This window comes from Lepisosteus oculatus, chromosome 17, assembly GCF_040954835.1.
Source record: "Lepisosteus oculatus isolate fLepOcu1 chromosome 17, fLepOcu1.hap2, whole genome shotgun sequence".
NCBI classification, from domain to species: Eukaryota; Metazoa; Chordata; class Actinopteri; order Semionotiformes; family Lepisosteidae; genus Lepisosteus; species Lepisosteus oculatus.
Window position 1 is genome coordinate 4,072,922 of NC_090712.1, and position 27,798 is coordinate 4,100,719.

Sequence of the window (27,798 nt, forward strand, 5' to 3'; positions counted from 1 at the left end):
ACTGTCCATGCTGATCTCCAAAAAAGCAATAAAGCTAGAAAATAAAAGGCTAAGATGACAGGGGATGGGGTTGAACAATGATAAACAGAAATATCAAGGCACATATAATTCAGTGTAAATATCAAAGCACTTTATACAGCACCTTTAACCAAGCAATACGTTGCTACAGTGAAATATGGGACATGCAGCCAAAAGCCTAAGAGAAAGAGAAATTATATATATTTTTAATCACAGAACAGAAAGATTTCTGCAGTTAGGTAGGAATAAGAGATCAGATTTAATGTATACATAATGCTTTGGAGGTAATGGAAAAATTGCTCAGATGAAGAGCAAGATGCACATAAATCTATCCTTGCGGTGGTCAAGCATAACTCTTAATTTTGCTCAAACTTGCAAACATCTAACAACATCATCCCAACCTAAAAAACAACACTAATTGATCAGAGTACGGGAGTTTGCATCCTGCTGATAGTATTTCACTCTGCGAAACTAGCAAGCGGTGACCAGGAATTATCAATGATCTTCTAAATGCAAAACACTACAGCCAGCATTTTACCACTGTTGACCCTTTTAAAATAAGCAAACCAGGAACTTAGTGTTTAAAAGTCAGCAGATGTCGCCTTAATCCACTAGAACACAATAATGTTTGCCTGCTTTCTCTCCGTCTCCATTTGCTTCTGCAAATTCTGCTGAAACACAGTTCGGTGGCCCTTAGATCTTATCACATCAGAGCCCTTCTACATAACAGGTGCTTCCTGGAAGGAGCTGCAGGTTTCGCAAGGGAAACTGCCCTGAGCAACATCTGGCAGATGGGCAAATGCTTTCCCATGACCAACTTCTACCTTACTTGACACATTCTCTTGAAAGCCCCCAAAATGCAGCCAGTGTCCGCTCCAAACCCGGCTGAATATGACCTTGAAACAAACAGTTAAACCTCGTAGGGATCAGGTTAAAGAAATGACACCTGAAGAAGGCCCCAAAGGCAAAACGCTGCGTCTCTCTTCTTTTCCTTTCAGCATGTAACAAACCTTTACCAGCTCCTAAAGAAATGGATGTATGGTTTGAAAAATCTCACAGGACAGCTGATGTGATGGCTTACCTCAATCACCCGAGAATCGAAATCTTCATATGTTTCTGTGAAGAAAAAATAGAAAACAAACATTCAGCTAAAAGTTCCAGAAAAGGCTCATCTGTCTCTTTAAACAGTCTCTGAACAAAAACATAAAAGTTACAAATTTACTATTTCAGACAATTCTTAAATGAATAACAAGAGGACAAACAAAAGTGTATGAGCACTGTATTTATACACTTTACTCAAGATGCTCGAGAGCTTCTCCAGATCAATGTTGGAGCTTTTTAACTCCTTTCTGGAGTGGAACAGATTGAAAGATTAAAATAAGTGTCCCCGATGAAGAAATCTTCTTCCAAATGATATCATTTGCTCTTAGTCATCCTCAGCAACTCCACTGCTCCTTGGGATATAATCTAGCTAAGTAACTCTTCATGCAGGAATTCCTTCTCAAAGACCCACAAGGCTTAGTTTGCGTACTTCATTAATCTGGTATGCCAACATTAATTTTAGCTCATGCTCAGGGGCTCAGTCTGGCATCCAACTTCAAACGTGAAGCTTCAGAAGCTTCACTATTTTGCAAGAGTAATTTGCACTGCTTTTAGTGTTACACGATACAGAAATGTGGCAACCGACATTTCTAAAGAGGACAGGAATTACACCAATCAGGGCCTGTAAAATGTCAACAGATTTTATTAGGAATGTCTCGCCACCAGTTTCTTTTTCGCAATAATTAATAAGGCAGATCAAGAATGGGGACAGCAGCCACAATGTTGCCAAATGGGCAAAAGATCGAAACCTTAGTAGCTAGAGTGCTGGAAATCTCTCTTTATGCTAACACTATCAGATTAGTACTCCATCATCGTAAAAGGCCATGGGGTTATTTAAAGGCATGAATCAGGAAATGAAGATATACAAAAAGAGATGCTAAGAACTTGCTTTGCAACTGCAAACACTCCACTAATTCACACCGTCTCTCACAACACACAAAGCAAGAGCTGTGTAATAAAACACAGCTTCAGTAAGCGATCATTCATTGTACAGTACGTGGAATGGCTTATATTACATTGCCATATGCTGGTTATTTTTTAATTACGTCGACAAGAGGGTAGAGGACCATAGAGGAGGCTGCTTGTGTACATTTTGTCATTTGAGCTGTATAATGATATTAGTTCAGTAAGATGCTGTATCATATATTGAACAAGCAGGAGATGACCCTTCTGTAAATTCTCGGCACATGCCTTGGGGAAACAAGCGCCCCTCGCTTCATCGTTGTAGAAGCCAGTGCTATACTGCTGGTTGTGCTTTGATTTACCAAGCTAGATACTGCCACCTTTTTCAATGTCACAGCCCACCTCGTATCACAAACAGCTGTGATCTGTGCCACTACTGAGGACCAGCCCAGAAGCATTCCTATGGAGACCTCTCCGTCATGGTGAGGTACCTACGCTCACCAAAAATTATCCCAGCATGACAGAGTTCTCTTAAATTTAAAACTCTCGAACTCTGCATGTCGTTGTGATGTGCCTGTCATGCTTAATCTTCACCCTTACTGGGAGGTTTACTGGTAGATTCTCCAAAATCTCAGATTCGTTCACCGCAATGACTTGCAAAACACACTGGGAGCACTGTGTAAACAACTGCTTTGCTGCAAGGTGATGTGGATCCCTGCAATCATATGTTTTGCACTGTGCTTATCCTGACATTAACCCCCTTAATATTAAACCGCTGTGCTATACAAGACCATTTCACCCATTGTATCCCAAAATACTTTGATCACCAAAATGATTGATGTTTGGAGTACATCTGGTAACATTCCTTTGACAATTAACAACACATAATAAAATACATTTCATTTACAATATCTCTTATTCATAGCACCAAACATGTTTGCATTGATTTTAAGCTTCGGTAGCTCCTAATACATTGTGTTTTTTTAATCACCATCAGCTTCAGTGAAGCATTACTACAGTGCTGACATCAGGATTAACACCCCTCATCAGCCTGTAATTCAGCTAGTCGAAGAGTTATAGCAGATTCAAAAGATTACATTCTATTTATGGAAGTATTAATCAACGCCCGTCAAAGTCCCCACTCGCGTGAATGTGTTCAGCGTGCACATTTATCACTGGGAAGTGAGAACCAAGATCTGATTGGCTGTTCCTATTTTTCTTGGCTTCCTTCTCTTAGCTGAGATCTGTCACTTAAATTCTGCAACAGAGATTCTTGTATGTGGGAATTTAATTGTCAAAGAAAAAAAAAATTATCCTTATTATATGATTACCAGATGACATTTTACAAAGCTAACCTGCACATATCAGAGAGCACTTTTTGCCATAAAACACAGAATATAAAATCTCAGGCGTCTTACTACTTGTTGTTAAAATACAGCAGATTAGGGAACCGAACAAAGTGGAGAGTAAATATTACAGAATATCATCTGGCATATGGGGGGGATTTTTAATTATGTTTCTAATAAAAATAAAAACAATTATTTTATGAAATAAAGTTCATAAAATAAAACAAATGGGTTACTTAATGAAATCAAATTAAATGACAGTATTCATCATGTTTTTTTTTAAATATACACTTCTGCCTGGTTTTTATAACCTTACAAAAAGATTGTCGTGTGAATAGTTTGAGCAAATGGATTGTTTATAAATAAAATTTATTTTCTAGGTAATATTATTCAATTTTAAAGAACAAAGAAACTGAAGGGTTTCTTATAGAAATGTACTTTTAAGATCTAATAATTTCAATATTTTTTTCTCTTGCAGTTACTTCATGAAAGTTGGTCATAAGTCCTTACGAGCAACAAGTACAGCTTTCCTCCTTATAATTCAAGGGGAAAGAAAGTACAACAGATTTTGTCCAACTTCACAAAAACAGAGATGCAAAACTACACAAGACATTACTTCTTTGGTACTTTCACTTTGAAAAGACGATAGAAAGTCCAATTTTTACTTAAGAATTTTTTTTAAAAAAAATGTCATTTATTGCCACTCAAATAGTGGTGCAAGGCAGTAGTTCTACATACAGCAGTCAATTTAATTGGTGGTAACAGCACAAAATCTAATTTAATTTGAAGGAAAGTGACCCAACATTTTCTCATTTTTAAATGAAGCTCCACCACCGTGACCTGTAGCTGGAGATTAACTAGGGGAAACTGACAGGTGCTTGGAGTATTTGTGTTTAGATTCAACTTCTACAATTCCACAATTTATCACTGCTACAGCTCCGCTGCCATTTGACAGAATTTAATGACAGAAGCCTAGTCATCTAAAACGCATTATATCTAGTGGAGTATCAGAAAACATTAAGGTGTGTGTAAATTTCCACTCAGAGGTGTTTTAAAACAGGTTTCAGTCTCAAAAAAGACTGTGAATCAAAAAATCCATCAATTGTTATCAGATTTGAGTCCGTATGGAAGAAAAAGGACAGAGAGGTGCTGTACCATAACAACAGTTCTAATCATTTCAGAAACTAATTTGTCAAGATGGAAGTGTGCACATTTTAACTTTAACATTATACCACAAGTTGAATAACTCAACTTATTTTTTACTAAATTGACCATGGCCTTCCAAAATATCAGAATTACGCAATGTAATCATAGACCATTTCACTTTAAAAAACGTTTGATGCAATGCACTATTGATTTAAGTTCTCTTTTTCATCTTGCATACAAAAATGTCACTTCTTGTTAAGGTTTGACACAAGGAGACTGGCCTTTTCAACTCCCGAAACTTCGGTGCTTTCAGGCATTGGAGTAAGTGGCCATCGCCCAGCTGCTGAAGATGGGAGGTGTGTCCCTGTGAGCTGACTGCAAAGGAACGCTTTCTTCAGGCAAAATGCGGATTTTCATCTAACTTCCAACATTAAGCGCTCCTTGTTCTACTGCACACCTGGTCCACTCTGAGCTGAAGCCAATCTGTACACGTGCAATCATGAGGCTACAGACAGCTTAGGAACCAAATCCGAGCCCAGCATAGAGTTACACATACAAGGAGGCTAGACAGACACACACTTCTTACTGACAGAACAGAGAATGTTTTCAATACTTAATGTGTTGCATCACTGCCAATTTCCATCATCTCTGCCATTCCACTGAAAGAACTCGAAACATCCTACGTGGAGGCTAAATTCTCCACCTTCTTAATATAAAACCAAACACACCAATATGCATGTAAGTTATATGCATATGCATGTAATAAACATGTAAGTTTATTAGGCAAGTGTTTTGTAAAAAGATAAAGTGACAAGTGATTTTGATTGAAGATCATATGTCTGAGCACCAAGCATAAATCTTAACACTTAAGCAGAGTTTCAGAAGTACAACTCTAAAATGTCTTTTACGGTGGATGTTCTTCTCAATTTATTTGTATGGTGACTCCCACAATGCCCTACCTAGTCATTTTGTTTCATACAACAATACATATTGGAAGGTTCATCAATATGCCTCCTGCATTCTAGACAGCAACCTCATCGACAAAAGAGAAGGTTTATCAATGATGTTGCTGTATTGTCCCTTTGCAAAAAAGTAATCAAACTGTTACCATTTGAATTCAGAACTTTTTTTTTGTCTTCACGGGAACATGACGGCTAGCCATAATTTTGCACCTAAAAGCCATCTTCCATAGATTCAACATCTCAGTCAAACTCTGTCCAGCTCTGAGGTCAGACAAGTGACTCACAGCAGGGTTACTGCAGCTAATACCCCAATCCGGCAATGAAATGAAACAGATTTGTGAAATGATTAGAATACCAAGTACTAAATGAATTTATACCTAGCAGTTAAGGAGGTAGAAAGTAAAAAAAACAGTTGATTATTAAAGGCGTGCTGTGAGGATTTTAATTTGGTAATGGGTTTAATTGATAATGAGAGATGAAAAGTCAAGGGTATTCATAGAAAGTTAGCTTTCACAGGGAGAGAGCTCAAAAATGCTGACATACTGGCCAAGTGTCATGTTTCTTTAGGTTTTTCGTAGCTTAATGATTTCCCTGGCAAGCTGCTTGCTTCAGGTAACATTCGCCCTTTCAAATAAAGACATTGCAATCTGATTTTCATGGACAGATTTTGTTTTTACAATACTAAAAGGATATGTTACAAAGAAATGAGCAATTGTGGATAACACAAACTGCCCATGTTTTAGCCTTTTACTGTCTCCAAAAAGAATAGGGAGTTATTCAATCTTGTTCAGATTGAGATAAGGTATTAAATATAGAGAAATATAGAGGGAAAAAAATCACAAGTGTTTTTTTGTCTTTCTGCCAGAAGCTGAAGGTTTTGATAATCAGATAGTAAAAACATTTAATCTTAAATCACACAGTTCTGTTGTGTTTTTTTACAAAGCCCAAAATAAATTTGGAAAAGAAATGTTTTCTATTAATGTAAGGATTACTACTAAAAGCCTTCTTACAGTGACACACATTTTCAAGGCAAATCTCATCATGGGGAAAGAGAGTACTGACACTAATGCAAAATCAATTTTCAAACACTTCCAAGAAATTAAAGACCATCCCTCACTACACAGAAGCAAACAAACCTATGCCTTTTACATTGTACAGCATTTCTGTATTGCTTTGCAAACACACTACTATTGTGTATCAGAGACCAGTTAATTCACAACCGACTACATTTAACACCTAAGGAGTTACACAATAAAACATTTGATGATTATTTTTACACTTGAGTGAATTACATTTATATGGTACTTTTCACCTCAAAGAATACCCATTACATACAAGAAGGAGTGCACTTCTAACATTTAAGTGCAATAGCCATCTGGGTAATTCTGTGCAGCCCTCACTGCACAGCAGATCACATAGAGAAGGAAAAAAAAGTGCACCAGTTGAGCTAATAAGAACTTTAGGCAGGGCACATTGTATAAAATCAGAGTGGAATTTAGGTGGAACACTGGCATTAACACCACCAATACTTTTCAACAATGCCATGGGATTCTAATGGCCACATAGTCAAGAGCTTGGTTTAATGTCAAGCTTAGGTTAAGGTCAGCATCTCCCACAATACTGTGCCCCTAGACATCATACAGATGCCTGGGGCAGAGCACCACCTACTGGTCCACCAGCACCACTTGCAACAGCAACTTGGTTTTCCATGCAGGTCTCCCCTCCCATTACAGACCAGATCCAGCCTTGCTTATAGTTCCTGACATCTGACCAGGTCAGGCTAGAAGGTGGTGTTTAAAGTTCTGCAAGCAGTGGTGCTTGCTGACTAGCCTCCAGCAGCTCACACTCAAAAAGCAGTACAGGCGATTGTGCACAGGTCCTTCATAAATGATTGCTGCTGCACTCCTAATAGGAATTGTGCAGAGAAAGAAATTGGAGCTCCCCTTGGAGTGGTTTTATTTTATTTAGACGGTACAACTCTCCTAGGATTTGGCTTCCTGAGGTCTATTTTGAGGAGGGTGAATCACAGTGAATATAGCCATCACGATCAAGCCCAGCCACAGCCTTGAAGGAGCAATCAGAATTGACTTGCTGAACCGCATTAATCACAGCGCATTCTAAGTACACGCAAATTAGGTGGAAATATGGTGTGAAACAGTTATTCTTTTGTCAGGTGAATTGCCACTCCCTGCTGCCCGATTTCATCAGATTGGACTCGGAGAAAGACACAGTCTTATCAGAGACCCTTCCACAGGCTACTCCACACCGCGGCGTGGCCTATAAATGTCACTATTCGTTTTCATCTTTGACAAAAGGTACAGAGCAGGTTCGGTGCCCTGAAGAAGAACAGTGTGAAGAAAAAGGTGGCACACTGCGGCCTTGTCATCTTCGGGGAGAAGAAGGTGAGAACTCATCAATTCGGCATCTCTCGAGTCAACCAGAGATTTAAGACTAGAATCTAAAATTACAGTAATCTTATGAAATCCTGTAATGAAAGTCATAGAAGTAATAAATAATGTATTGCCCTCCAGCTGCATTTCTGCTGGAAACACAAAAATTATCACATATCAATCGTTCTGGTTTACTACGGTGCTCAGCTGCACTAGAACTGTATGCCTTTTCCTTTAGTGAAACTACTAACTATAAGGGATATTTCAAAGTATTTCCCTTGCAGATAAATACCCCTGCTGTAAAGAAATATGCATTCAGATATTTATATTTTTTAGCAACAGTCAACCCTCCTAGATTGCAACTAATGGGGAAAAAAACGTGTGAGGCCAAGTCGACAAGCTTCTTTCTGTTCACCTTTAAACGCAGTTTAAAGCTGCTTATCTCTAAGCGAGGTTAAGAAGCGAGGGCAAAGCTCTTACCTCCGTACGGCCCAGGATCTGGCGATCCGAGGCTGATCCCCCCCCAGGAATTCCCGGTCCATCCCCGATCCCTCTTCACCTTCGTCCTCCTCTTCCTGTCCCACTCGTCTCTCTGGCGGACAATGTCCGCCTGCAGCTCCTCCTGCTGGGCCTGGTCCCTCTGGGAGATGGACTGGATGGTACCACTTCTCAGCACAGGCGAGTTCAGGCCAGGCCAGAGGTAGCCTCCTCGTCCTGGAGAGAAGAAAAAAAAATCAGCTGGATTGGAGGAGCTCAAAGCTGATGGAGGAAAAGCGGAGTACTGTGTGACAGAGATCTTGTTTTCTGGTGTGGGGGGACTGGGAGCACTGTAAATAGACTGCACTCGTTTTGCTGGGGTGCTTTTGCGACGGAGCCAGTCTGGTATAAAATGGACCTACTACTGAAAGGCCTCCTACAGGCTGGGACAATACACCTTGATCATGTTTATCAAGCTGGAGTAACCAGCACATGCCAGAAGTAGACCTGAACTGGGTTCACTCCAGTGTGCTTAACACTAAAGGCACTGGAGAATCCCATAAAGTTACTTCACCCTTTTAACAAAAGCTTTTTTCCCTTGTGCTGGCTCACCTTTCCCTTTCCGAGTGCGCAATTACATTTTTCCCATTTCTGAGGAAATAAACAACGACAGCTTCGCCTTCCATCTGTGTCTGGAAGAAACGCTTTTGTTATAATAAACGGTAAAATGTGATCTGTAAAAGGACAAGGCAAAAAAACGGGACATGATTCAAGGGGATGGAGACACATGAAAATCAAAAAGCAGTTGTACTGCAACAGGCAGCAAGCCCCCACAAACAGGCTCATCGCAGTTGCAAACAATAAGGTACGTGCACACAAAACAAGACATCATCAGACTTTTGGGGTGAGAAAAAATGATAAAACAGAGCAGGGAAAACCAACCTTATAGGTTAATCAGAGATTAACATGAACAGAAGTCTTTAATCAAATATCTTTGTATCTTAGATAATTTGCTATCCACCAAACAAGGCACATCTGCCACAAGTCAATGTGTGGATGTTTGGCACATACTTACATTTAATGGATATTAATATTCTTTGTCTGCAATGAACAAAACTGTCTGCAGGCCATCACTTCCACTAAACACTTTATTTCAATTCCCACTGGCTTCATTTCGGCATAACTCGGACAGGCAGTTAATAATTGAAAGAGATCTGCATTATGGATGAACATAATAAACTCTTTGAATTCTCACTAAAGTTGGCAAGGGATCACAATTCCTGTCAGGGCACTGAGACCACCTACTGGTTATAAACCAGAATCTAATTCTAAAAGAAGAAAAAATACTTATTTAACTGCATCAAGAAGTCATTTGTAAAATTCCATTGCCCCACCATTAGAAATACCCCCGTTAAGGGTAAAAGCAAACCAGAGCCAACCCCAGAGGTTTAAGGCATATGCTGCACCATAACCGGGAAGGGACACCAGTCCCTTGCAGCATGTTTACTCACTCATGCACATAGAGACACCAATTAACCTAGCCAGCGTGTCTTTATAAGGTCAGAGGAAACTGACACAGAGAGAAAACTCAGACAAGTGCAAGGACACCATTTAAACTCCACATACAAGATACAAGGGGGACACAGTACTGCAGTAGTTAGTACTGCTGCCTCGCAGTGCTGGAGCCCTGGGTTTAATTCTGGAGCTTGGGTGCTATCTGCCTGGGGTTTATATCCAAACATGTTGGTAGGTTAATTGGCTTCTGGGGAAAAAAGGCTCTGGGGTGAGTGCGTGCACGTTTGTGTCGGTGTGTGGCCTGCAATGGACTGGTGTCCCGTTAAGGGAAAGAGAGAGTCTTTATTATCCCTGAGGGGGCAATCAATTTGTTTTACGGCAGGAGTGTGGGTGTACAGAAGGACAGAAAAAAACCTCAAGAACAACACGTGTACATATTTGCATAGAAAAGCAAGTGTTAGGTAACGATATGGCTACAGGTCTGAATGAAAACTTAAATATATTGGTTTTGAAGTTGGGGAGTCGGTTTCTGCGTTCTGATGGGAGTAACTGGAAATGATTACACAAAGGGTGTGAAGGATCATCGCAGGTGGATTTTGCATGATGCAAAACACGTGAGTGATAGACGGAGGAGAGGGCTGGAAGGTCAGCACCCATGACCTCCTGACATATTTTTACAAGACTGCCCAGTTTGTCCTTGCCTCTCAGATTCAGGTTGCCAAACCAGCAGATCAGGGTAAAGGGTGTAACTCTCCTTCTAGCTTATTGCTTGCCACTTATCTCAAATGTTTGACTCACTCTGAAAACATTCCATTTCCAAGCCACGGTGGGGATGTACAAACAATATTTCAGTGAACTGCACCATAATGAAAAGTAAAGGGCTGGAAAAAGATCCTTCTAGTTAACTTTGTGGAGAGTGCTGAGCACCAGAAGGGAAGTAAAACATTTAAGAGCCGAACCTGACGTCAGACAGAGCCCTTTTGTACTTTCAAGAAAAAAGTTTAGCCAGACAAACAGAGGTCAGGAGAGCAGTGTCTTTATAATGCCAGGCCAAAGGGAGCTGCTAGGCTTGAAGCACAGAGTGCTGAGAAGATTAAACCCATTTTCAAAAGCTGCACAACATCAAATTCCTCGACATTTCGTTCCGTTACGGATGAACACAGCCAGCTCAGACCTCATCCTAGTTTCCTCCCTTTTAGTTTTCTGACAAAGGTAGGTTGGGCTGAGGCCATTTCTGATTGCTGCCAAGGGGTAGTGTTACTGGGGAGAAATCTTCTCTCACATGTTGGGAAAAATTGTAGGAGGGAAGAGGTTCAAGAGGGGAAAAGAAAAGCAAAAGAAAAGCTTACCTTCTCCGACACTCTGCCCTCTGTTGAGGTCTTTCTTCAGCTTTCGCTTAGTTCTCTTCCCCCTTCCCTTCCGTGCCCCTGGCCCGCTCTCTGCCAGCACCCCCCTCCATAACTCAGTAGCCGTCACTGCGTTGAGCAAAGAGACAAAATCAAACTAATTATTCTGACCTTGAAAGCTCTCCTTTCCTGACGAAGAGCCTCCCTTGATGAATCCACACTCAAAAACACACTGGTGGGGATTTCCGATCAGCAACCAGCCTCTCGCGGCACAGTACAGGGCTGGGGTGCCCAGCCCTTGCACCACAGGGCCGGTGTCTCTGCAGGTTTTCATTCCAGCACAGCGTTTAATGAGCTATACCAGCTGGCTGCAGTCTTAATGGTCAGACTTTACATTTCTGAGATGTAAACTGAGAAACTCAGTTCAGGACTCCAAAGGTCACAAGCCAGTAACATTGGAGAATGTTATGTTATGGACAAAATATCTTTTAAAAACAAAGACCTTGTGCTTTTTTATTGACAGTAAGGAGATCAACGTTTCACCAGGAAACCGAATTGACATCGATGTAAATTTACTCGGAAGTTTCAGAGCAAATTCTCAAAATAATAACCAGAGACTTTAACTCAGTGTTCCTGTCTTACTTTTAGAGATACATGCTAAAGGAAACCCTACCTTGAAGACAATACTGCTGCTGATTTTGAAAAAGATCTGTAATAGTATCAAGATTCCAAACTGGGAAAAAAACGCAAATTCCGTACAGAGGTAAACTGCTCTCAATGCACTCCTCCTGTTAACTGTGTTCCCAGCAAATAAGAAAGCAAAACGTTTTTAAAACTCAGTAACTTGGGACTGAGTAAAGTATACCATTTAGATACAGAGACACCCACTCCCAAATAACAGGTCTGCTGTGCCTGTGTGGAACCGATTTCCCACTACAAAAATTACAATGCTATAAAATCTGATTCACATACATTCTTGAGCAAATGTCAAAGCTCAGGAAATGTGATGCAATGTGACAGTTTTATTCATTACGCTACTGCAAGCCAAGTCACTCAGGTAGCAGATCACTCAGGCTGAGCTGCATGTTGTTTGCAATTTTTAGGAACATTTTAGTTGTAGCTGTTTGAGGAAGAGGTAGAGAAACAAACGGAGAGACCAAGTGCGCAGATGGAGAGGTCAACAGACAGGGAGGCGGGCGCACCTGGTACAGCTATGATGAGACTGGTGTGTGCATCCGAACAGGGCAACCAAATTCACGGCTATTTTAAATAATCAAACTGATGAGTTGTGTAATTAACAAATTCGTTACCGCGTGTCGCAGAACACGAATGAATTTGCCTCATCTTGTCTTGTCCGACTAATCCGATCCATTAGCTACACAATGGAATCCATCCATTAAGTGGGGCAGAGAAGGGTCCGAGGCAATTATGTTGATAGTTAGCAAGGCAGGAATGAAAAAACCCCACACCATATGCCTGTGATTTTAATTAATTGAGGGCAGCTAGGGAAATCCAAGACTGCTAAAACAGCAGGATAAAAAGAATGAATTAGCCTTTCATTCAAAAGCAGCTCCAGGCAAAACAATTGCCTCAGGGGCCATTATCACAGGGTGACAACATCAATCAGGTCTTAATATCTAGGATAAAAAATACAAACCCAAAATGCATTCTGAGCATGAATAACCTATTTCCATTAGATTAATCTCTGTGAACTGGACACTCCTATGTAAAAGGAGGATATGTGTGTGTGTACCTAGTTCAGAATACCCTTAGAGCCCCACAAGAGCATTAGCAGTGCTGGGTGAGCTGTGGCATGCTGCAAACACTTTAAGATCATCAGCTTTGAAAATGAATACCCTGTCAATGTGGTGGATATAGCACGCCGCATGCAGAGTCAGGCGAGAATCTTATAACTCTCACCCGATCAGACAAACAGGTAATTGCAGCTCTTGAAAGGCTTCTGAGCTGTTGCTGGGTTCAACACATTTTCAGCTTTAATCCAAGGCATGACTCTCCATACACAAGCCACCCATTAGCACAAAACCCATCTGCACCTGCATGCATTGACCCGTGCAATGGGCAGGCCATGAAGTGCATGGTCGATATCTTTAGAGGTCATATTTACACAATAGGGCTGTGCATGATTGCTATAATTCTTCGGTAGGACCTACTCAGGGGGGAAATAATAATAATAATAATAACATCACTTTATTAACCCTTTACAATTTCTTGCATTAGGAATTATCTTTTCGCATACCCTAGCTTGCTCTCCATGAGACACACAGGGAGAGAAGCTGAGGATCAGAGCGCAGGGTCAGCCATTGAACGGTGCCCCTGGAGCAGCTGAGGTTAAGGGCCTTGTTCAGGAGCTCATCGGAGTAGGATTCCTCTGCCAGCTGCGGGATTTGAACCGGAAAACCTTCCAGCCACAGGCGCAGATCCTGAGCCACAGAGCCACCGCTCCGCCCACAGAAAGAAGGAAATCACAAAACACAGAACTTTTAATCAACTATAAATTGGAAATGCACCCCCATCTTGCTTCTGAAACACAATGTTGACACTCCATAAACTCGGATCCTAAACACTTGCTTATCGCTTACATCTGCCACTAGACTGGATAAATCAAACTAGTTCAACTAGTGTTGATTGTTTTTTTCAATTTATGAGCAGTAATTATGTCGAACTTGTAGCTACTTCATTTTTTTTTGTTTCCCCAAGTCAATAACTGAAGTGTTCTTTTTCTCAAACAGATTGCAGAAAAGTTTATAGTTTAACAATTTACTTAATATACATTTAGAAAGCTGAAAACCTCCCAAGTCAAGAGTTAATGAACCTCTAAATTAAAATAAAGCACAAAAGCTGATGTTAGACTAAAATTATCGGGAGATAAAATACGATATTGAGCTTGTCTTGGGTGAAATACAGATTGCACAAACCATTAAGTCTGGGGTTGGCCATGACTGGTTAAACTGATCAGCATGACGGAGCTGTGAATGGTTCTCAAAAGCCACAAGGGAATTGAGTGTTTATAATATCTTTGCTCTCTATTTCTTAATTGATGTGGCTGCCAGTTCTAATCAGGCTTGTTTGTTTGTGTGCCTTTAACAAATGAGGCATTACACATAAGCAAAAAAAAAACCACAACCGAGGAACCTCCAAAATGTGATTCTCATTTACAAGGAAATTCTATTTAGGAGAGATAAATCTGAAATCTGTGCTTAATGTTTCCATAATAGTACCCTAGGTAATTGCAAAATAAGATTTATTAAACAGCAATACCTTGGTCTGCTCCTCTCCTGCAAGCTGTACTTTAGCCAAGTCATTTTCATAAGGATATTATTCGGACAGAAGTTCCATCCTTTTTATATTTTTAGAGGAGGCCGCAGGGGACACCGTGTCACTGAGAGTCGAAAAGAGCTTTGGCTGACAATTCCCACCCTATCCTCCGTGGTGCTCTGCCAGCTATGCGCATCTGCTTGGGGAATCTCAGTCAAAACCAGCAAGTGGCAAGAACCAGGCTTGAACCCATGATCACAGAGCTCGGCCTCTGCCCGCCCTTGTGGATTTATATCTCATACATGCCAGACAGTTGCAGTATTGAAAACTGCCTTCATCTTTTGACCATTTTTTAAAGCTTTAAAATGTTTTCCTTAGATCTTTTTATTCAAGACAGTACTAAAGCATGTTAGGCGATAACTAGGATTTTTACTAAGAGTAGCAGCTGTCTTTCATAACCACTATAGCTTTCAGAGTTTTCCTTGAAGCACGTAAGGCTGATAACTATTAGAGTGGTCTGCTTCACGGCATTTTGACAAAAGAAAAGCTGCCTCAGTAGAAAACAAACCCTTTTATGTCAACGTGTTTTAAAATTGTTCTACTGTATATAAAATACAGTGGGAAAATCCAGTTGATAAAAACCTATTAATAGGCAGGCATGTTTCTTGGACATCGTGAATTCTGTCCTTGCGTTATTTGCTGAATGTACCCAGCGGGTTATATATCTGACAGTAATTTCATTCTGCATCCTCTGCCAGCGTGCAGAATTAATGTTGCAGAAAATCAGAAGCAACGCCCCCTGATTCATTCTTATGTCAGAAAAGCAAAGCTGCAGATGGATTCAAGATGCATCTTAAACGAACATCGTTCAGTGTAACTTAAGTAAAATGTGTAAGGAATCAATGGTTATTCCTAACAAATCTGTAAGGAAAATAAGCATTACTTAATGTCTTTTTTTAAATTTGCTGTCAAGAGAGTAAAAAATGAAGAGTAAAAGAAAGCTGAAAATATCTAGCATTCTAATCCATTAAAAGCCTAATCTTCACAAAGAAACGTTGCCCCACAGTATGAGTATAAAACAGTTACATACTGTACATCTCAAAATGTACAATTATGATATTTACCAGACACAATCCTTACTTATCACGTTTCTGCAACATGTTTCTTTTATAAAAAGAGAATAAAATATCAACAAAACCTTGAAATTTGTTATGGGTGCTGTACAGTTAAAAAATAAAGAACACTGTTTAGTGATCTAAATTTGAGAGATTCCGATTAAAAACGTACTTACAGCCTCAGTCACAAAATCTTCCTATTTACTACAAGCTTATTTCATCCACTTACTGCAGATTCTCTTCTTTCTGCTACATATTAGGTAAAATGGTGTTGACTGCTAAAATCCCACTTATTAATTTCAAATGAAATGAACATTACAGCATGTTTTAACCCAGACCAAACTGAAGATTGACCAAATGCAGCCGTGGCCTAAGGTGATATTAACTCACATGCATCTATTAAGGCAGGATTCATTATTTCTAGAACACTAATATGAACATTGTTCTCCTCATGTTATTATGTAGCATCCAGTTTGCCATATATAAATAAGACCTCCCCCCCCCCCCCACTTGTTCTTCACACAGAGAATCACTGCCACAATTATAGTTACTGTTGCTGATGATGATCTTTACCATTGGTGCTTGATAAAAACCAGAATGTGATTACTTCGGTTGGTCACATATTGATACAAAAGGACATAATGAATCCATAATGTTTATCCCTGATTTACAGCTGACCATGTTAGTCTGGGTTCAACCTTTCGAGTACGTATGCTCTGAGAACTATCCAGTATTCTACCAGCTTTTGTTTAGCTAATTCATAATATCTCTGCAAAAAATTACACTTAATGATCTAAAGACATAACAACAAGAGTAAGGCAAACAAAAGACCACTTTCACTATATCAGTACGAAACAAGTTTAAATTGAACAAAAGAACAGCTCATCTTTTTCAACATGGACATTTACACATACAAAATTGAAGTGGTGACTAAACGCGTCATAACAGATTTTTAAAAAGCTTTGACATTACTTTGATTATTTTACATTCAATTTATTACACTCCACGGTCTGTTGCTTCTGAACACTTTGGAAACCTATGTAATTTGAACAAATTCTACTTGATTGAGGTATATACCCTTTAATATTCAAATGTCACATGCACCTCGCAACCTTCCAAAATGTCAGATTTCGAAACCCTGAATACTGGTCTGCCGTCTTCATCAAACTGAAACAAATGCATTTTATTAACTCACTCCTGGCTAACTGGAGCGTGCCTGATGGTAATCTGAAAGCTGTGTTCAGAAGAGAATTTGTTAATTAGTTGTAATGAGAGGAAACTTACATTTGTTGAAGAAACTGCTGAATCTGTACTGCTGCACGGAGACGCTGGCAGTGGTTGAAGAGACGGCCCAGGTGGTTTGTACAGCACTAGTACAAGCCTGTGTTGGGACCAGGATACCCCCTAAAATGCAATGCATACGTTAGCAATTACTACAGATATTGTATGATCCTTTTACATTATTACACAGATCTGCTAACTTTTCGTCACACTGCATCACGTTCATGACATATTTTCTGCCAAGCTAATTGTAAAGCTTTGCAAATTACAAAAAGATTTAGCCTCATGGGCCATTTTAAATGTGTAGTCAGAAATACGTCTGTGATTCTTTATATTTTCTAGACATTTTGTTTCTAAGAATAAAAGCAAACAGGAAAAAAAGTTTCTCCTTATATAGTGCTTTTTAATGGTATGTGTCAACATATCAGTGTGTAGGCCCCTTTTCAATTTTAAAACATTTCAGATGTTACTTATTTTTAACACTGTTATAAATTAAAAGAAGGGCATGATCTGCTCTATAAACACTAATAATGTAAACACCTAATATCGCCTAATAAACACCTAAAATCCATAGTCATTTTCTCTACAAATGTATTTGCAAAGTGTGAAAGGCTGTGTACTGAGTAACATTTTAATGGGATGGTAGGTGCTGTTTGGCAGAGTTAAATGACAGTATGTCAGTGGAGCAATGACAGTTTTAGCCATATATCTGACCCCACAACACATCTTTGTTTCCAGTACACCCCCTGTAGTAGCCTCACAGATTGCCAGGGGCCAGAGGATCAGAGGTAGGGAACCAGTGCTAATACCCCCATGGTATTAGCCATGGGCTATGTGTCAAACTGATCTCTCTCCATACCTGGGATTGCAGTGCCTACTAAATGCAGGGGCAGCGATTGCAATAAATGTATCAGCAACTTGCTGCTTTGGCATTAAAGTTGATCTTCTTATTGAACTTATTTTTCAGAACCTGTTGTCTGCAGTCAGAACTAATGTTCTGTTTCTTCTTACATTCAGCTGCATTCTAAATACTATTACTGCTTTCTGCCTACCTGACACACTGGTAGAGGCTTTGTCTGCCCTACCCCGTCCATTGATTTCACCTTTCTCTTTGTTTTTTTAACGGATTATTGGGAAAGTTGATGTTTCAGGTAGGCGCTCTGTTGGGATCCTATCTTAAGCTTTCTGCTATCCAGCATGTATAATACCTTACTGGAAATCATTCAGTAAGAGTGTATTTAAATAATTATCAAAAATAAATAAAACAGCTATCTTAGGAACATACTGTAACTCCTTTACATTCTGTTCTTTCAAAACCCACAACAGAGAAACTAATGCATGCTTCTCTTCACACAAATGATGTTTTACAAGACACAGAACTGAAGACCTTTGGGTTGTGTCCAGATTCAAGCAGTATGCAGAATATGAAATCAGTACTAATGCTTATTTCTTGTGTGGCTGGCCAGCCTGCAGCTCCAACAGCCATGGTATGACAACGTTTAAAAATCCATGCAAATATTTTACGTATATATGGTAGTCATACCTTACATTTAAAAAAATTAAGTAAAATAAAGAATAAAAAATGCGAAAGCATTTCTGCTACTTTAAAAATTAAATTAATGAGGAAAAACATGTAAAGTATTGTTATGCTCTGTAAAATATACTCCAAACTTTCTAAAAGCGATGACTCTTAAGTTAGCATAAATGATCTGACACATGGCTTGCTTATTATTTTACCCTTTAAAAATGCTGAAGTAGGGACTAACCATTAATGTGATGAATGGAACATCTTGCTGGTAAAGACTGAAAAAAAAGACTAGAGCATAAACAATTATGATTTTGAGATAAACTAGACTGAAAATCCATAACACTAATAAACAGGTAAGACATGATTTTTATTTCTTCATATCACTGAATGCCAAGAGCTAAAACAGGAGAGTTTCCTGGCAGCCTCTGAAAAATGCCCATTCTCATTGAAGTGTCAAATATGCAAGTAATAAACCACGAACTCTGGTAATGAGATCTGGAACCTTGCCTCAAGACAGACTGGCCATCAGAGTCGCAATTATATATTATATAAATCACCAGATAATAATGAAATAAACAATTTTGTGCTCAATGGATAGACCCTGGTGAAAAGACGAGAAGCAGAGTAATCTCACAATATCTCCCTGCTCAGACTGACAAAGCGTTACACAGCAGCTCAGAGTCAAATCACCTCACAGCATTCATTGTAGCACTTTCGGTCCCTCCCAAAAATCAAATTTGTGGAATACAATATTGCGCCCTTCATACTAGCCGTGAAGGTCCTCACACCTGAGGAAGGCTCCACGGCCGAAACGTCGTGCTTCCTTTCTTCTCTTTTCAGCATGGAATAAACCCATTACCTGTTCCTTTCCAAGGAGTAGTTAAATTACACTTCTGAAACTAACTGTGTTTTACATGCACTTTCCTGATGTAAGCTTATAAACTACACAAATATAATAAGAATCTTAAATACTGGGTGATTTTAAGAAAATGGAAAAAAATAATTTGTGGTTTCTAGTAATTTTAATTAAGGTTCTAAACGAGAAAGTAACCTTTTTTTCAGCACACACGCATATCTGTCTTGTCCTGATAAATTCACTTACATTTTTTTTAAAAATATCAATGGTACAGCTTAATAGAGTAAATAAATGCTATGAAATCAGAATTCACTGTCCAAACATTTAAAAACATTAAATTCAACAACATATTACGAAGACCTTAAAATAACTAAATAATACTGTGCTGTCAGTAATTAGAGATGAAAAATGTATTTTCAGATATGTGACCTTGTTTGTTTTGGATAACATTTCAAACGTTTTCCTTTGATCAGTAAAATCCATCTACAATGTTGGATAAATGAGCTTTTTATGAGAACATTTCATGATGTTCTCCCTTCTTTTGAACACATTTGAGATAACACATAAGGAATAAAGGTTCTTACTAGTACAGCACGATTTTCACTGTCACCTTTTCTGACAGGAGTCAGAATGCTTACTGTACATCATCCATTCACACGGTCAGCACAACTGGAATCTCACTTACATTACATGAACAATAAAATACAACAAAATACAGATAAATAATTTCAGGAAGTGCTATTATAATAGCTAAAACCAACTAAGTCAAACCTTCGTTGCCCTTATTTAGTAAAGGTGGAAGTATCCATTGTGGATTAATTAGATTAACCTTTCCTCAAACCGTATTCATAATACCATAATTTCAGAAAAATCTCATCTGTCCCAAAAATGTTAAAAAATCCCCAAGCAAATAAACTAATTGAAAAAAAAAGTTTTTATTCACCTCTCACAGGTATCCGGAGGGCAGACCATACCCATCTGGCCGCCGCCATATTTTGCAGGGATTAGGTCCTTCACGGCATAATAAGCTTTTAAAGTTTTGCCTGTTTAAAAATCCAAGATAAACACCATAAGTGCTTGAGCTCACACTGCCGAGGACAGTTTTATTTGCTAAGAAAATGTTCTATAAATAACTAACATAATACGAAGAATACAAACCGACATTTTGATTTTGAACTACCGAAAACTGTAAGGCAATGTTTATGTTACCCAAGGTCCTTGTCAAACGCGTTTAGTAGTTTGAAAAATCTTTATTTAAACTTAAGAGGATCACTTTTGATTAATCAAGGGCAGTCATACGGAGTGTGTATTTTTTCATTTATTTTAATGTCTTCCGTTGTTATTTATTTACAGAATCATATGGTTAAGCATTTCCAAATTTAAGTAGATCTTGTATTGTTTATAATTATTGATAAGGCGCTTTTTAAAGAATACATTTGAGAAATTAAATACAGTGTAATGTATCTAAAGGTGGTACGCTTATCCCATTTTGCTAACAAAAGACGTGATGTTCAGTTAGTCCCGTATTAAATGAATTTGTAATCATCATAAGTTATTTTTAGATGTCTTTATGTTATATTTTAATCTACTTGCAGAAGTACCATTGAATAAGCAAATAGGATATTCTGAGGACTGCATCAAAGATTATCCTATCATCCGAACTAGTACAATATTAACCTTTTTACAGTATCTTATTTGTTATATAATTTGATGTTCTTCTACCGATTAGTATGTATCTAACAAACATGAATATTGTAAGCTAGTGATGCTGCCTATTTTTTTTGGTTTCGTAATGTCTTCAGTTGCAAATGGCCCTGGGTGTTAGGAGCCATCTGGCTAAACGTCTTTTTAAAGCAGTTGTCATTGTTTTCACAAACATCAATCTGACAGGTATACAAAAGGAAACACATTTTAGTAATTCATTGAACACAAATTGTTCCTTCTTACTCGTTTATTACATAATGTAAATGCATATGATTGATTATAAGCTATAATTATAACTATCTCCATTCAACCTTTGTTTTTGGTAAACACTTAAAATTCTGTGTGAGTGTCCTTTTCTGCCTTTTCAGGATCTCTCTAAATTGTAACCACAACAATCATCCACAATTATTATTTTTTTTATTTTCATATGCTAATGTTTGGGTGGTTTAAATGAGAGCCGATTTATACATGGTACAGTACTTAAAATTAATTTGTGGTTTATTTTAATTTTATGCTATTGACGTGTAAAGAAAGTTCTACACATTTTTACTGGTACTTGCAGATACTGTATATAACATACTGGAGGTTAGTAGTTCTCTTATATTTTAAAAGGACAATGTGAGAATTAAGTTTAAAATTGACTGGATATGAAGTACAATATCTAAAAAATATTTTTTTGTCTGTTGAATGCTGTTAGATAATTTTAACATGACCCTTTTCAGAAGGTGCTTTTATTCAGGAATCTGTGAGTTTATATTTTTTGAATGCCAAAGTGAAGGAGGGAGATTTGAAAATCGTGTGCACTGGAAGATCTGAGCATCGACTATCTGTAATGAATTGCCTGTTTGTTCGGTATGAGGACATGTCACAAATTCTCAGGGAGGAAATCACGTCACTGATTATACAGGAACGACAAAATACTGGACATAGACAATTTTACTTTCCAAACATTTATTACAACCTCTACTGTTATCAATAATACAATTTTATTTATGAGCGTTTTTCAAAAACCCAAAGTGCGGTGAAATACACAACAGAGGCAGGGAAAAGCCCAACAAATTGACCTGGTAAATGTAAATCATACATTGTAAGCCTCATTGAAAAGATACTGTAGGTCTTGAAGAGATTTTTGAAAGTGTCAGCAATCACAGAGTCTCTAATGAATTTAACAAGTGGCTGCACCAAATAAACCTCGAGTTTGGGATCCTCCTTCTCCTGAATGAATTGCCCCCTCTATCTGCATGTTACACAAACATCATTTCATTTCATTTTCAAATATATCTGCCTGTTTTCTTTTCCTATAAGTCAGTCTTTATCTCACAGCACAGGAACAGAAGTTCTGCAGGACTCTGCCCCCCTCCCCACACACACTACTGGCACAAGCACATTGTTATTTATTCTGTAGCACGGGCAGGATAACGCTTACACTGTGACTCAGCAACCAGCGTCCCCTCGGATGGGGTGTCGGGTGGCTCCATAAGGCTGAGTCTATCCACTGCATAGCCGCGGCCCCAGGGCCTGCCTGACAGGCAGAACCCCCTGGCCCCAGGCTCAACCTTGCAGAAGCTGCCGGTACCCACAGAAGCAGAACGCTCACCCGGCCATCCCAGGACCAGGTCTGTGTGGAAGAGGACCTCCAGGGGCCGGATCTGCGGACAGACTGAACAGCCCCGGAGCCTTTTTCGGGAGTGTCAGCATTCATTCGCGTGATGTGACATTCATTGTTTTGGCCTCTTTTGACACCGAGATTGCCAGGACAGATGAGTTCGTGGCCCTTCTGGCTGGCTCCCTCTGCTTCTCCTCCACTGGCTACTTGAGCTGACTAAGACCCCTCCCACTCAGACTCTGTAATGCGACCCATGGAGAGTCCTGATGCCCGTTTCTCCCACGCGGTGCCTCATCGATCTGGACGACCTGCTGGTCCCTGGTCACTGCTTTGACAATGCCCTCCGAGCTCTCTCTGGTCTCTTCATTCTCCACTCATCCAACACTCTCTGAACAGAAGAAAGGGAGATGTACAATAGTATGAACAAAACTTATTTCAATGGTTGATCTGTGTTTGCCTCAGAGTGCACAGTGCGGTCACCTCATTCTGGCAGGAATTGATGTCAGATGATAACGATGATGATAATAATAATAGTTTCATTTATTTATTTTATTATGAGTAGTAGTATTACTTACACTTCTATAGTGCTTTTTCCTGAACTCAAAGTGCTTTACAGGTAATGGGGACTCCCCTCCCCAACCATGATGCAGCCACAGTGCGCCAGAAAACTCACAATACACCAGCTATCACAGGAGGAGGAGAGCAAAGTGATGAAGCCCATTCATAGATGGGAATGATTGGTAAAATTATTAACTAATTTATAAACAATAAATAATTAATTTGACTTTTTCTTGTTTGAGACTTTTCCAAAAGACCCATTAATGTCTGAAGGCACACTAGTTAAGAATCACTGCACAAGATCTGTACATGTTGTATGTAATACAAGTTACATCCTTGTATTATGGTATTAGAAATCAGAAAATCTGAAACAGCATGCCCCAAACCCTGCTGTAGTGAGTTAATTTAGGAACAAATCAAAGGGAACAAAAATGAAGTGAATATACTGCATCCATTTAAAATGAATACAGTGCATTTCAGTGTTCACTGCCTCACTGATATAATGTTACAGTCTGTGAATCCATTTTATGTAGGAAAAATTTAAGAAGTTGGCAGATATTATCGTGATTCACAGTATCTGACAAATATTTCAGCAGTTTTTATTAAACATAAAATCTACAGGAATTAAATAGCGCAATTATAGTCAAGGAAGGGAAGCTTGTGTGAAAAGTCTTGAGCAAGCTTCAAATTGCAATTATTAATGCTCTCTGGGAACCTGATTACAAAGACCTGTTTCTGCATGATCCATGGATACTCAGCTCAAGTGTTTACACAGTTTGGCTGACTTGGACTAAATTTGAATACTTAAACATGCTTTTGGGAACTGAGCGAGGGCTCTAAGAGAGACGTATTAGCATAATGATGTGGACCTTCACAAAGAACAAAAGAAAGAGAAACTGAAGACCCGACATAACAGGCCAAGACTCTGTCATGTCACTTGAGGGTTCTTTCCTTTAATACATTACAAATCTTTCACTTCTTACTGTGTACTGTAACAGTACCAAATCAGACCTACTGTAGCATATCAGATGGGAGGTTTCCTGCCTTAAAACATGTAAAGTTAATAATTTTATATGGCCACAAAAACGTATTTCTCATGGGAAATAATTAATCTGACAACTAATCTAATCCTTATTTTTTTACAGTGAAACCTTGCATAATGATATGCATAGATTCATTCCGAAGAACTTTTAATTCAGGTAGTTTGGCAATTTTCAGTTTTCCTAGTAAATATTGCACATGGCATATTGCAAATATGTCAGAAATACTCCACAAACGCAGTGCCAAGATGTCTGCATAATAACCACCATGGCAGCTTTCATTTTCCTGAAACTTAATGTTTTCAGGAAAATCCATTTCATAATGTAGGGAGTCTACTCTCTCTGCTGCTCCCATAGGAGAATAAGACACATAGGGTAAATAAATTCATTTATTTTCCCAGACAGTCACCTGAGACCTAAGTCTCATCTTCAAGAGTATGCTCTTCGCAAATATTTTTTTTATGTCTCAGGCAGTCTAGGAATTTCAAGCTACGAGACATTGACAGCGTTATTAGGCTGAGGCATTTATCCATGCATCTGTACCGATTTACACAGCAGAGCACTGAAGCAATTGAGATAGAGTACCTTCCTACTTCCCTATATAGGTTTTAAACCCACAACTTTCCAGTTGCACGTCCACAGCCCTGACGACCAAACCACACTCCTGCCACGGTGTTATACAGGATTACGTGATACCCAAATGGATATACCCACAGAAGATAAAGTAAGATCAAAACTAAGGTTTTCTAGCCGTAAGCACAAAACGTACTCTAGTAATAAATGGAGGACTCCACTGATCATTCACTTTTTCCATGTGGCTGTCTGTCATTTAATCTGGAGTTCTGTCCCATTTTGAGAAGGGGTGTACCCAGAATTATTTGTTTGTTTAATTGACTAGATCAAAGTCATTTATTTTAAGACTTGCTGACAGCTAATTTCCCATTAGTGCTGTATGTTTTGTGCCAAACTGTTGATTTACTAAATCACAAGACACATTGAGCAAAGCACAAAACGTACTCTAGTAATAAATGGAGGACTCCACTGATCATTCACTTTTTCCATGTGGCTGTCTGTCATTTAATCTGGAGTTCTGTCCCATTTTGAGAAGGGGTGTACCCAGAATTATTTGTTTGTTTAATTGACTAGATAAAAGTCATTTATTTTAAGACTTGCTGACAGCTAATTTCCCATTAGTGCTGTATGTTTTGTGCCAAACTGTTGGTTTACTAAATCACAAGACACATTGAGCAAAGAGCAGACAACTTCATTAATTATTGAGTACAGTTCCAATGGTCAGCATCTCATGGAGTGTGGGTGTGTGTTCCTTTCAGTTATTTTATGATTGTGCCATTTTTTAACAAAGCCAAAATCGGGGACATCTTGTTGCAGCACCCATTATAAGTCTAACATTATGCAGTAAATAGTACTGCTACGTGACCCAAAAGCATTTATCATCACTCACATTAATATTATATGTTGGGAGAGGCTTGTATTTAATAGTAGCACAGATTTACACACAAAGAAAAGGAGAAGTACAACTCATCCAATACTTATGGCACTTTGGAGTAATTGAAGGTTACTAAGTTTCAAAACATTCCCTATATTTTATTGAAGAATGCAATTATATTTTATGCCAGCAGGCTTTAGGGGTGCTGGGTAGAAAGCAAAAGCAAAGAAGGTTCCTTTTATTAATCACAAACTCTCCCCAGAGAGCTGCAGGAAGGGAGAAGTTTCATTATAAAAATAATTTTGAGTGTTACCCTCTGGTTATGTGTGAGGCCTCATATCAGTAGAACATTTTTAGCCATTTTACAGTTCGTACGTCTTCAGGATTTCTGTTGTGTTTTAGCTTTAAAAGAAGGATCATCATGTTATGCACCTGATGTGTTAAAGGTATGTGCTTATTTTTTATAGCTTTGTCAATCAATTAACACTTTGCGCAACTGTGTGACAAAATACAGCAGAGAAACCTCTGGCCTTCAGGACAAGGCACTTCTGACAGTCTTATCTGTACTGATCTTCAGTCATCTTATTTTCCAACGAAGACTAAGAAGCTGCACTGGCATTCATGCCTTGAAATTGGACTGGTTTTCCTTATCTCGGGTGTCTGCATAAAAGTCTCATTAATCTTACATCCTCAGACATGCTGCAGCCCAGGGGTGAAGGCTGGTCTTGACCTTGTGGTTTTCCAGCAGAAATTGCTTATTACAAGTGCTCTTAAAATCCCACATCCAACTAAACTGCTGAGACAACATCTGGGATTGGATTTCCTCCCTCACCACACTGTTCCTCAAAGGTCCTCCAAGAAATAATCAAGGACAAAGTTGTTTTAAAGCTTTTAGTTGCCAGTGCTGGAAGCCTTCCAGAAGTGTGGAATGGGCCGTCCAATAAATAATAGTGTGTTACTTCTAATTGCAAGAGGTAGGATGTCAACAGAGGGCAACAGTTCAGAAGCTGTGCTTCGGATGACAGAGTTGTAGAGGAGGCATTCCTTCTGAATCATTTATCCACCTATTCCAATTAAAGGCCGGAGAAGTTGTATTTGGGTGACAGTGAAGGGAAATGGTTTGAAACTTCTCGGGGGAAATCATGTTAAGTAGAGTGAACATAGTCAGGGCAGAATGTGACATCAAATCAGCTGGTTCTTCACCTAACTCACAGCTTGCAATAAGCACCCATGTCACATTGTACAGTAATCATGCCAAACTTCCTGACACTACCATCCAGATAGTTTTCAAAAGACTAGGCCGGTAAAGTATTGGTGTTGTAAACTGAACAAAGGCTTGTTGTTTATTCTTTTACTTTCTTCCAGTATAAATGGAAATTATTACAGAGCATAGAAATTAAAAACAAAATTGTCATTTAATTTCTGTTTAAAATTGTTTGTGTGCAGGGCTATAGAAGGTCAAAAGTTTAGTCTATAACATCCATATTTTGTATTTATTTAGTGGTTTATAGACTGTCTTATGTGACTCTAATGTTCTCCCTTCTTACAGTTCGTGTGCAGTAAAGATTTATCATTACTGTCACACATAGGGAATGGACATGTCGAAATGATGGTGCAGCACCACTATTCTTCCCCCACATCATTTCCTGTTTTAAGCTTCATTTCAGGAGCCATCCATGATGTTACTAATTTCTGCATAATAATACAGTTCATTTCTTCCCAGAAAATCTCAAAGCACCTTACCTAGAGAAGGAGATTCATCTGAAGTGCAGCACTCACGTAGTTCTGCCATTATGTGCCAGCAGTCCCACTACACAGCGGGTCAGTGAGAAATTGTTTCACCAATAGCATTAAGGGTGAAATTTAAGAAAGCCAGGTTATCCAAGCCCGAGTGGAATTTAGTTAGGACACCGGGGTAAACAATTATACTCTGTCGGGATCTTTAACGATGATAAAACATTTTGAAAGCTTGCCAAAGAAAGATCCAAGAGTAAGCAACAAGAGAGGATCCTACTGAGAATTGAAAACAAGTTACAAAATTTTACAGCTCACTAATGAAATAAAAGAGAACACACTATTGTCACGACTGCAGCTGGTCTCAATTACCCCTCATTATCCAATTTGCCTTACACACCCCTTCCTTCACTATTTAAACACTCAGTTCACCCTGTAACATTGTGTGG

At 38.9% G+C, this 27,798-nt stretch overlaps 1 protein-coding gene across 1 annotated transcript in view; it reads right to left on the minus strand.

Moving 5' to 3' along the window:
• The window catches only part of mrps5 (mitochondrial ribosomal protein S5), a 40,093-nt gene extending 19,797 nt beyond the window's left edge, over nucleotides 1–20,296 (minus strand). The window contains exons 1-5 of the mRNA XM_069179793.1: nucleotides 20,204–20,296; nucleotides 16,880–16,999; nucleotides 11,208–11,333; nucleotides 8,347–8,580; nucleotides 1,100–1,134 (exon numbers count right to left, since the gene is read on the minus strand). Of these exons, the coding sequence (XP_069035894.1) occupies nucleotides 1,100–1,134; nucleotides 8,347–8,580; nucleotides 11,208–11,333; nucleotides 16,880–16,999; nucleotides 20,204–20,252 (564 nt within the window). The 5' untranslated portion in view covers nucleotides 20,253–20,296. The remainder of the gene's footprint in view (nucleotides 1–1,099; nucleotides 1,135–8,346; nucleotides 8,581–11,207; nucleotides 11,334–16,879; nucleotides 17,000–20,203) is intronic.
• Nucleotides 20,297–27,798: the final 7,502 nt, after the last annotated feature.